Raw genomic sequence first — 11,565 nt, 5'->3', positions numbered from 1 at the left:
TCTCCTGCAAAACCCAATCTATTCTTTAGGTGATGTGTTTTCTTGAAAGTGAACAATAACACAATAAGCATGGCAATCGATTCGGCTCTCTTGAACTTGCGAAGGCTCTGCGTTCCCTCACCGCGAATTGGGCTCCATATGGTGAAGGAAGGACCAGCATTTCCTGCCCTGATTTAATTGCCGGCGTTAATTTCAACGCCTTTGAACATGAGAAGGTGCGATGCTGTGGCAGGCGAGCTGTGCTTTGAGCAGCTTGCAGCCAAGAAGAAGCACACACACACACACGCATTTCACCGCCGGCTGCTTTGAAATTAGGAATGCATTGAAATTATACATTAATTACATGGTATACAGGCGACCGCTCTCATTCTAATAAAACTTTTTGTCATGTTTGTCTGAGGGAATAGAAAATGTAACTTATATATATAGAATTATAATTTTTTAAAGAAATAATTCAAATGATGTACTCATTAGATGATAGGCCTATGATAGGCATATGCCACCGCTCTCGTTGTATAGAACAATTTTCCCTCTTCTGTTCTTTAACGAAATATAAACTGTATATACTGTCGTATGCTTAGGCTATATATATATATATATGTATAAACAATACAGTGGTGATGATGTCCAGAACTCCCAGGTTATCATCAGCTCACTCACACCAGAATGTTCTCTTGAACATCATGGCAGCTGGAATCATGGATGCATTTACATTTACATTTAGGGAATTTAGCAGACGCTTTTATCCAAAGCGACTTACAATAAGTGCATTTGTTACAATAAGTACATTTGTCATAAGAAGTGAAACAATATATCGCTGTCGGTACAGGATGCCTGCTCTCTGATCACTAAGAGGATGATCAGTCATACAGACCTAATCCGTATACACATGGCTTCGTCCGCATTATCATATGTATGGTGTGTATTAACACAACACCTGTGGCTTTGCAAGGACAGTGGTAATGTCCTAGGTTTTTTGTATTGCACTAAACTCAATTTATACTCTAAATTAACATGAACTGTACAAACATGGAGGAAACATGGAACATTGTTTTTGAGCGCACTTTGAACAAAAGTAGGCCTACATTCGCTGAGCTGGAAGAGTAACGACAATTAATATTCAAAACGCCCTTCATACAAAAAATCATACTTTTGTCTGTGACAATATTTGTGACTAAATGAGACAAATTTTATGTCGTTTTTCTGAGCCTGAAACTTTAATCAAACATAATGACAATATATTGAAATTATGCTTTCAGGTTGTTTATTTATTAGCGTGAGCCGCTTGCTTCATCGCTCATAACTTCAGCTCAGCCGTGTCTAACGTAACGTCAGGCCGCGTGGGATAATTTACTGGAAGCCGGAAGTACATTGTTAGAAAATCTGTCATCAGGTAACTGAGGGGGTCCAATAGTCATCTGAAAGAGATACCGACTGGGAGACTCCAGGCAAAACCTTTGCATGCTTACACAAATGAAGATTGACACACTCTACCACAGTGATCGCACCAACGCAACACTCTTTAAGAAATATATTTTGAGCTCTCAGCACCAATATACAATAAAAGCTTGCTTTCTGGTGCGTGCATGTATGTGTATTAAGAGACCTCTAGTCTGTTGGTGTTTGTGTAAGTGTGTGTGGGTGTTTAGGTTTCCACCGCACGGACACTGAATGTTTACAGTCCCTTATCATCAATACCCGTACAAGGTCTGTATATTTATCCTGAAACCACAGTCATGTATTAGTGAATCCAACCCAGCTACTCCGTAAACAATAGTGATTGAATTTATCACCATGGAGAAAGGCCTTGGCCGATGTCCAAATGACTCCTCTGTTCCAGACAGCATTATTCATCCTCGGTAAGAGTTTATTTGGAACAGATTGGAAAAGTGTCATGATCCTTTTATTTGATGTAAGGCGTGCTTATCTGTTCCCCCAATGACGGTTGTAGGTTTCTGTGGACACAAGCCGTGAGAAATGATTGAATTCAACTGTTGTCTTACAACTGGCAACTCCAAGGGCTATCCTCAATGTTAGGGATCCCATTAAACGTCGGATGGATGTCAACTCGAAAGAGTGCTTAGAATCTATGCGTATTGCAGAGGATCCCGTGGATCATAGTAAGGCTCCCTCTGAAGTGTACTCTGACCAGAAGCTATGAAAACCCTACACAAGGAAAGTGTGAATAAACAAGATTGAAGTCCAATCTGCCTCACTCGTCTTGTAGGCTGATATTATAAATATATGCCTGATTTTACATGGTAGAGACCCACCCATTAATGCGACTGTGTTCTTAATGAGAAATGCACCACATATAATGAACTGCATTATAGCAAATACTTTCAAGTTTTATTATGGATTAACCAATTTTAACCAATTAGGAACAGGAAACCCTAAGGATAGTGTAAAATATATTATTTGCTTTAAAAAGGTGACAGGAAATAAAATTGCGGTCCCCCAAACCTTTAGAAACAGATCATTGGCCTTTCGGGAAAGAACTCGATCCCTAGCTTAACACAGAAGTATTCAAGTCAAAGCCTAACTCATTCCAACCGTCTGAGACAACCTGGCCTGCCTCCCTAGCAACGCTTCTCTGCAACCGATTGCCTGTAGCCTATTGGCTGTCCCAAGGTAACAGAGGTGGAACCTCCCCGTTAGCACGACTTTGTTTCTACAAGAGGGAGTTCAGCGTCGACATGGGGACACCGCCGCGATTTGAATGGATTTTTTTGTTCACTTGAGGGGTATTTTAAACTGAGGCATGTGCTCGTGCAAACTGAGGGAGAATGAAAACAAATTGATCCGTTTTTATGGGTAAGATGTCAAATAGAAAACATGCACATAGTGTCTCGCACAAACGAGGCGTGATGTAATCTCTGGATTTGATATTTTAAACTCAAACCTCTTTCTCATTGAAAGTAGCCTATATAACATATATAATATGTTCCTTTCAACCGTTCATGAGAGGGCAGGGGTTCAAGATGTTACACACAAAGTTCAGCAAACAAACAGTTCTGTGGATCACGATTTATTGATAAGTCCAGCTAGTTTATATCTTTGTGGTGCTTGTCTTGATATACAAACAGCTAGACAAAAACTTGCAATGTATTGTATCATAGAGGTATCTCGCAGTGTGTGGGATTTAGTGACATCTAGTGGTGAGGTTGCAGATGGCAAACAACTGTGTTCCCTCCCCTAAGCTCTCTCAACGCTGGACTGGCATGTAAGGTGCCAGTAGGTACTTCTTATTATCGTTTGATTATACATTAATTAAAACATACAAATGAATATTTCATTAAAAATCTGCCATGTTCTTTCCACTAGAAGACACTTAATCCCACACACACACCTTAAAAAAAGGAGGTTTGCCTTGCATTTGATCTCATTCTTATTTTTCTCTCCGGAACATTACATACCAGCTTAGTCCATACAAGACCCCATTTCATTCTGCCCAATCGAAGCCCTTAATCCCATAATAATAATAATAATAATAATCAACCACATATAAACATGAAAAAGCAAAAGCACCATAGGATGAATAGAAAATGGCAATGTCCTCCCCTAGACCAATCAGTAAAAGCAGCAATTAACATAATTTCAGTAAAAATGATGTGTATTTATTAACAGAATGCAAGTATATCATATGCAACTTCGAGAGTTCCCATTAGTCCCTGATAAATCCATCCCAACCGATGTCCTGCCGCTCGATTTTGTGCCATCGAGTTCACTCACTCAAGGCTTTCCAAACGCATGGTCACTTCCCCATTTCCCGCTGCTCGCCAACTATCCAGCAATCTCGATGGCACTCTGGGAAAATAGTTCACTGCTTAGGATGCTGTTTCAAAAAACAAAAAGAGGGGTGGGAGAGGGAGAGAGGCTAAGATAAGTTGGCAGGAGAAATCAATCCTATTCCAAAGAATATCAGTCAAAAAAAAACACAACAGCCAATCTAAATGAAAACACTGCTCCAGATGGAGCCGTCGCACCCTGAGACACAACAACAGCCCGCTGCTAAATGGGAATCACAATGGAGGCTTGGATGGCAGCCATGGTGATGGCCTGGGTTCTGACGATGGAAAGTCTCGCCGGTTACAATGCAAAAATAGTCTGATTTGGCACGAGTCAAATTATACTGAATGAATGAAAAGGTAACTATGGCAGACCAACAAATCAGGACAATTGACTGCTTGGAAAGAATCGAGAGGGCGTGTCCAAGCCCATCGTTTTCTTGTTTTTAATTAATTTGATTCTCTATTGCTCTCGTCCATTTCTGAAGACAATTTATGTACGGACATATTGATTAGGTTATCAACATCCCATTCTACTACATGGACGCTAAATGACAAACGCACAATTCTGAAATAGGGCCATCAAAATCCCATTCTAGTAAATTACAGATAGAAGAGTGCACATTTTGAGCCTGAGCCAGGGAACAGGACGTTATCATCTGCATAAAAACAACCGGCGTCTCATATTTCTGCCGCTGTGGTCTGCTGAACTTATGGTTTAAACGCGGCAACCAAGCTTGGCATACAGGCCAAAGGGGATGCTGTTGCCACCAAGCAAATAAACTATAAAGGGGCAGGATAGTATGTGTGCCTACTACCTGCAGGTATCACTGAGCACTACACCCCAGGCATCGAAAATAAAGCAAAAGAACGAAAAGAACGAAAAAAATCCACTGCTTCTGCTCTGGCTAAAAGTGTGTGCTAAACTAAATGACTCAATTAAAAAAACAAACAGGGGGCAGCAAAGCCAACATGCTCCTGGCCCGTGCATTTGGGACTTTCCAGTAATGACCCTCCTCTTCCTCGGTTGCCAGGTTTCAATGGTAACCGGCGGAGAGAGGATGCTTCCCCGGCGCACTAATGTAATGCCCCCGTCCTGAACCTGCTGTCCTGGCCAATTAAAAGCTTCACCCATTAGAAGCCCCGCTCGGGGACTGCACCGCCGTTATTGCGGCCCATTCGTCTCCATTTGTAGCGGACGCAGCAGCAGAGCCTTTCGGAGGGCTTCATCACGCACTCTAAATGGTAAGGTGGGCCGGGTGGTCCTAGGTGGGACCACTCGGCCCTATAAGTAGTGGTGACTTACGGTTGATTAGACATTAGGGTGTAAAACGGATTTCAGATAAGGTTGTTTTATCAGGGTCCATACAATCAATGCAACTTCGGTGTAGCAATCCGTAAGCTACCCGTAAGGGGCAAGTATGATGAGGAAATCCCCTATGAGGATACTCAATGTATTTGCATAATGGTATGGGCTGGGATTTGAAGCGTTTCTACTGGTCGATAGCTTCAGGGTAACTAGGGCTGGATGGAGGTCCGTTAGGTTAGAGGCAGGTCACACACACACACACACACACACACACACACACACACACACACACACACACACACACACACACACACACACACACACACACACACACACACACACACACACAGCAGAGAGCGTGAAACTGCTGCATGGCTGACTGAAGAGCATCCGGTCTTGGCTCAAACTCTGCACATTCAATATTTTCCAGTGATGATCGTCACTTCAGACCCAGGCCGTATAAGTATTGGACCTGACAGATGGGTCGTATTAACAATGTACTGCTCTACAGATGGCGGTATTTGGGGTGGAGAGTTTTGCAGGCGAATGTTGCTTTGAAAGAAAGTTACACCCCCAAAGTTAGATTTCTTCAGTTTAACATGCATACTTTTATATTGCCTTTTTATATTGATATCTAGGTTTACAGTGTGCAGCGGTTGCAACAACGTTTCCTCTTGGAGGAATAAAGTCCTCATCCATCTATTTAATATCTAATATTGAAACCTAACTCCCACTACAGAAATGTGCAAACAAAGAAAATGACATTTAGGGGCATCAGATGATGTTTTAAACATTAACAGAGAGATAAAGGTTCTCATTGGAGACCTTACACATTATTATGAGATACAAATACTGTCTTTTGGAGTCTTTTATTCTCCACATGTTTGGTGCCCATGCCGAATATTAATATTCAGTCATTTATTAGATACTTTCATCCACAGCGATCTACAGTAAACTCAGACACATTGATTAAGGAGCCGGTAAAGGGCTCAAGGAAGCCTACAGGTTACACTGCAGACATTGTGGGGATTGAACCCGGAACCTTTCGGCTACCATTGGAACACCCAAGCCACTACACTATCCTGCACATGTGTTGTTAAACAGTGTTTCTCAAATGAGGTACACATACCCCAAGGGGTATATAAATGACATATTTTTGTTTTTGGACAATTCCACCTTAATACAACTCATCAAATTTGAATACTAACATAGAAGTCAAGTTTATCTTTCCAATAAATGACAGAAATCATAAGCTTGTGCTTTTCACTAAACTAAGTATTTGCACCCCTCCTATAATGTTTATACAAATTAACATGCATAAATATGATTTTTAAATCCTTTTCTTTTTGTGCACATGAAAGGTGTACCTGGCTGACAAAAACAGTACATTAGCAACAACAACATTAGTTGTTTGAGAACCACGCAAAACATGGCTGGTACTCACCGCAGCATTCAGGGCCTGATCCAGGTCCTTGATGATGTCCTCCACGTTCTCCAGCCCCACGGAGAGACGGATCAGGGTGTCACTGATGCCTAGCACTTCCCGCTCCTTCTCCGGTACGGACGCGTGAGTCATTATCGCCCTGAAGCAGAAACGCATGCATTTTTCATTTTTGGATCTTTTCTTTCGGGAAGCATAACTAAATCCTAGGAGACTATATCCTATGTTGATACAACAAAACATTGCCTTCCCCCCTTGAAAAGTTTTAGTAAGGGAATATATGAATAAATGAATAAACGTTGAGAAAGATCCCTTCTTGAACACTGCTGCCCTCTATTGGTGCATTGCGTCATTACAGTGAAAGCTGGTGGCAAAACAACTACACATTTCCCATTGAACAGTGAAATTAAAGCTGATATTCTTGAAACCCTTGTGAATTTGATGCACATTAGTCCCCATTTAATTTCAGTTAGTAAGACTCTCCACATAGAGTCTTAATGTATTTCGATGACCTGTGTGGGAATGCACAGCTACGTTAACTCAATTATCATTGTATTAATAGGCAATTTGGTGGCTACTTACGGGTGTTCTGCTAGACTTTCATAGCCTCCAAGACTCTCAGCGATCGAAAACAACTGAAATGAAAAGAAGACCAAAACGTTGCCAAATATATTGTATATAAATAGAATGCAATGACATATTGAAATTATTTTTGGGTCGTTTGGGAATTTACTTGGTACACTCCGTAATTAAGTTTCAGACTTAAAGAAGAAAGTTCAGCAACACTTGTTGAAGTGAAATAAAAGGCTGTTTCCATCTGTATCCCAACAAAGATGTCTGTCTGTCTGTCTCAACCAATACCGTAAACCAACTATTTTAATTCCAATCATGATATATAAAATGATTAATCTGAAACAGCAAAACAACTTCTGTTTTTGAAGACTAAACACAGCAACTATTCCCTTCAACATACCACAAACCTGTGTTGACTTTGATTTCCTGACAGAGTTCCAAATCAGTTTGAGGTCCATGGTCAATCAATAACATCATCCGAGAACACCATAACATTTTATCCGAGCACACAATAAATAAATGGGTCGAAATCACCTCTCATACAGTCTTGGCATTTGAATAAACCAAGTCAACAAGTCAATTAATAACAAAAATCAATCAATGACTCATGAAACCTTGAGGTTGCTGAGGAAGGCACTGGCGTGCTCTAGCTGGCCCTTGATGTAGAAGGTGATCATTCCAGGGCACCCAGTGCACTGCTTCTTCATCACCTCATGCTGCGGATGGGAGGGCAGGCCTAACACAAAGAAAGCAAATACCATCAACGACCAGTCGACATACCATAACTATCCCATATTGAACCCCTTCAGCTAAAAGAGTAGAGTGAAATCAAGAGTCAAGCCGGCACTGTAAAAACCAGCTGGCCCCATTCATGTAAACTGATCTGTTTTTCATTCAACAAATATAGGACGCCTCAAATTTCACTGGGAAAGTACTGTGTGTCCGTGTGAAAACGTGTGTGTGAGTGTGAAAACGTGGCGTGTGTGAGAAAGAAGTGAGCAGGTGAGTGAGTGAGTGAGTGAGTGAGTGAGGTCAGTCACCCACCTGGGAAGATGACTCGCTCCACCCTGGGGTCCGCCTCCAGAAACTTGGCGGCGGCCATGCCCCCCTTGAAGTGCTGCTCCATGCGCAGGTGCAGGGTCTTCAGGCCACGGTTGCACAGGTAGCAGTCGAAGGGGGAGGGCACGGCTCCCAGGGCTACACAGGAAGGGGAGGGGTTAAGGATGGATGAATGCCTCAGGCATAACCAATAAGCAGGCTGACCCACAATTGGTAATAAAGACAATGACTGTCTTTATTCCCCATGCTTCCTGAATCTAGGTTAGGGTTTTATTGTGGCCTTTCTTTGCTTGGTGTAGCAGGGCCAAACTGATTTATCTTCTGAAACACCAAGATTAGTTTGAGTTATTTGTCAACAAAAGGTTTAATATTTGCTTGACTGCAGCTTTAGGAGTTTCACCAAATTCTAAAGAAGTGAAATCTCTATCACTTCTAGATGTATCAGTTATTATAAGCCACTGTTGATTCTGATAAGAAAAAAGTGTTATTCTCTATTGCGTGTACCAATTTAGCAAACACCAAAATATCCATTGTAATGATCTGCTTAAATTCTGTCTGATTACATTATGAAATATAAAATATTATACAAGATATTATAGAAAATGCGAGAATAAACCCCTCTTTCTAGAACTTTCTGGCTTCCAAGCGACCCCAGAATCATGTGGTAACACTGGTCTTAAAATAACCATACTAACCATTCTGTAGGAATTTAAGTCGCTCATACAGGTCATCCCTGCTCACTGACACCAGGCCCATGACGACATCACTGTGGCCTGTAAGCCAATCAAAGGACAGCATTAGCACCAAGCATTCGGACCTTCTGACTTGTAAATGCATTTGCAGGTCAAAGCGACACATCTGAATTCGAGGAGCTCTACATTACCGTTCATGTATTTTGTTGCAGAGTACATGCAAATGTCAGCTCCCAAAGCCAGGGGGCGCTGTTGGTGCATAGGAAAATAGGGTTTCGTAAGGGTGGGAAAACTACACTTACAGAACCGCAACTTCGAAAACATCGACACACACACACACACACACTCCAGCCCTCACCTGGAAATAGGCAGACATGAAGGTGTTGTCCACTACCACCACGATATCCTTGTTGTGTTCGTGGACGAGGTCACTGCAGGCCCTGATGTCCACGACCTTCATGGTGGGGTTGGTGGGAGTTTCGATCCATACAAGCTGCAGCGAGACACATGAATATGAGTATGCCCATTGAAGGAAAGATGATCTGCCTTCTTGAGGTTTTGAAATGCCAGTGGAAAGGATCTTGAAAACATATAATACCTGAAACGTCTTGTTATAACAAAGCAGTGGAATTGATTGAATTCAGCCGAATGAGTTGAATCAGCTACGCACAAACACATACACCACACATCCATCTTCAGTCTCACACAACAGGTGGTAGAAAGACAATCCAAGCGCAATTTTAAATGTGACATTATTTGGGCGTTGGCCTTCAGTAGTATTGTGTTCAGGAAGATACATATTTGAATTCCCCAGCTACCAAGAGGCAGAGCCTTTCAGATCGCAGAAACAAATTAAAACTATGAGAGAAGAGATTCTTGTTACAAGTCTAAAAGCTGGCCTCATTTAAATACTTTTGAAAACAATAAGTTAGTTTCTTTAGACAGCCAGCTACCTTAAATAACTGTGGTTCCCTCACTTACCTTAGTGTTGGGCTTAAGAGCTGCCTTCAGCTTTTCCGGTTGTGTACAATCAGCAAAATCCACTTTCAAACCGAGTTCAGTAGCTATCCTCTGGAAGTAGCGGTTAGTCCCTGAAAAGATACATCCATTTTATTTACTTTTGTCATTCAAACATGGGCCTCCTTTTGACAAAGGAACACGTTTCAAGCACAAACAAAGCTCGTAGAAAACCATGATCTTCCACTAGGGGTGCCGGTCCTCTTCTCAATAACGTTTTCATGCACGGTCCGTTGATGGGACAACATTTGGAGATGTGCTCCATCTCACCTCCATACACGTCGTCCATGCAAACGATACCATCCCCGGACTTCAACATGTGGGTGATGGTCATGGTGGCAGCCAGTCCAGAGGCAAGGGCAAGACCTGTGGGTAATATGTATAAGCCATTAACCTGGGTTGTTATTAAGATTATTCTCGGATTTGTAAGCAAACTTCAGTTTTGAATCACATAAATTAGGAACTTACAGTATTTTCCTCCATCCAGTGCTGCCACAGCCTTCTCCAAACAGTTCCTAGTGGGATTCCCGCTCCGGCTGTATTCAAAGCCCTTTGAGAGAAAACAAGTTCATATTCATTTTTAACACCAACATTAACAGCATGAAAAAGTTAAACGTTTCACTGTTATGTTGTGTTTTAACACGTTCGGGCTTCAATCAAACCAATCTATTGACCCATTTCCTGTTTACAAAATACAATACAAATAGCTGTAGCATGTTCCGTTCAATAGGACCGATTAAATCACACGTGTCTACGTGATGTGTGAATTACAACACAGAGCAGCGATCAGGCGGTCATAGACAGATCCGTCCACATGTGTTCGCCTCACCCTGCCAGTCACCGAAGAAGCCTACTGGTGGGCCATAACGACATTACGACACTTACAGCGTGTTTCCCGGGTCCGTACTGCTTGAACGTGGTGGAGAGAGAGATGGGGGGTACTACTGCCATGGACTTCCACTGCTCTGGCTCCTGGCCAACGTGGATCGCAACTGTTGCGAATGACTTAAAAGCTGCTTGGAAGCCGGCGTGATCATCATGCTGTTCGCTCTCTTTCTGCGCGGTAGCCATGTTAAGGATCAACAGCCCACCGGAGCGAATACACCCTGTTTTGCGGAAAACCTAACGGTCAGCTGCAATATGTTACGTCGTCAAGCCGGTGCGGAGATGGGAGCGGCGGTGGAAAGAGTCAAGGTTCTCAACGTGCATTGGGCGGTACCTCCCCTCGTGAAGAACCAATCACTGATCGGAACGTTGAATGGGCGAGACTGCTCCTATTTCCAACCAATAACTGATCCCGACGTAGAGTGGGCGGGGCCGGTCTCTGTTGCCAACTGATCAAGGATTGGTTGGTTAGGGTCTAGCCCACTGTATGCGCGGACTCTTGGGTCCGACTTGTACAGGACATAAAGACGGGGAATACATCACACCTTTAATCCAACCAGCGCGTCTTAACGTAGAGAGGGTGCCAGCGATTGGTGTTCCGAAGGGGCGTGTATAACACGTGGCCCGTTTTTCTCTTCAGCTATATGATGCAATGCCTTCTGCAATTTGAGTCATGTGTGATTTGTAAATGTCTGCTTGTTAACTGTAATAGCGCACCATTGATTTATGTACCCTTTGCTAAACACAATAGCGCTATGGGAGGGGGACCGATTACTTACAGATTAGTGTTATTTCACACTT

General features: G+C 42.5%; 1 protein-coding gene across 1 annotated transcript; it reads right to left on the bottom strand.

Moving 5' to 3' along the window:
* Positions 1–3,022: 3,022 nt before the first annotated feature.
* Positions 3,023–11,031, bottom strand: LOC307077764 (cystathionine gamma-lyase-like). Its single transcript, XM_079739233.1, has 12 exons — positions 10,765–11,031; positions 10,348–10,429; positions 10,150–10,245; positions 9,844–9,953; positions 9,221–9,355; positions 9,054–9,111; positions 8,866–8,943; positions 8,156–8,308; positions 7,726–7,847; positions 7,121–7,173; positions 6,542–6,680; positions 3,023–3,835 (listed from the first exon to the last, which is right to left on the bottom strand). Exons 1-12 carry the CDS (start codon positions 10,948–10,950, stop codon positions 3,821–3,823), a joined length of 1,227 nt encoding a protein of 408 aa, XP_079595359.1. The 5' UTR covers positions 10,951–11,031; the 3' UTR covers positions 3,023–3,820.
* Positions 11,032–11,565: the final 534 nt, after the last annotated feature.

Source organism: Pollachius pollachius (genome assembly GCF_949987615.1).
Source record: "Pollachius pollachius genome assembly, chromosome: 7".
Classification (NCBI taxonomy): domain Eukaryota; kingdom Metazoa; phylum Chordata; class Actinopteri; order Gadiformes; family Gadidae; genus Pollachius; species Pollachius pollachius.
This window is presented reverse-complemented; position numbering and strand designations above follow the sequence as displayed.

Excerpts from the sequence above, each read along its gene's own strand:
- LOC307077764 (XM_079739233.1), bottom strand. The coding sequence starts at position 10,950 with ATGGCTACCGCGCAGAAAGAGAGCGAACAGCATGATGATCACGCCGGC. Across the intron at positions 9,954-10,149 it reads CATGGACGACGTGTATGGAG|GGACTAACCGCTACTTCCAG; the intron begins GTGAGATGGAGC and ends GTATCTTTTCAG. Across the intron at positions 9,112-9,220 it reads TCATGTCTGCCTATTTCCAG|CGCCCCCTGGCTTTGGGAGC; the intron begins GTGAGGGCTGGA and ends ATGCACCAACAG.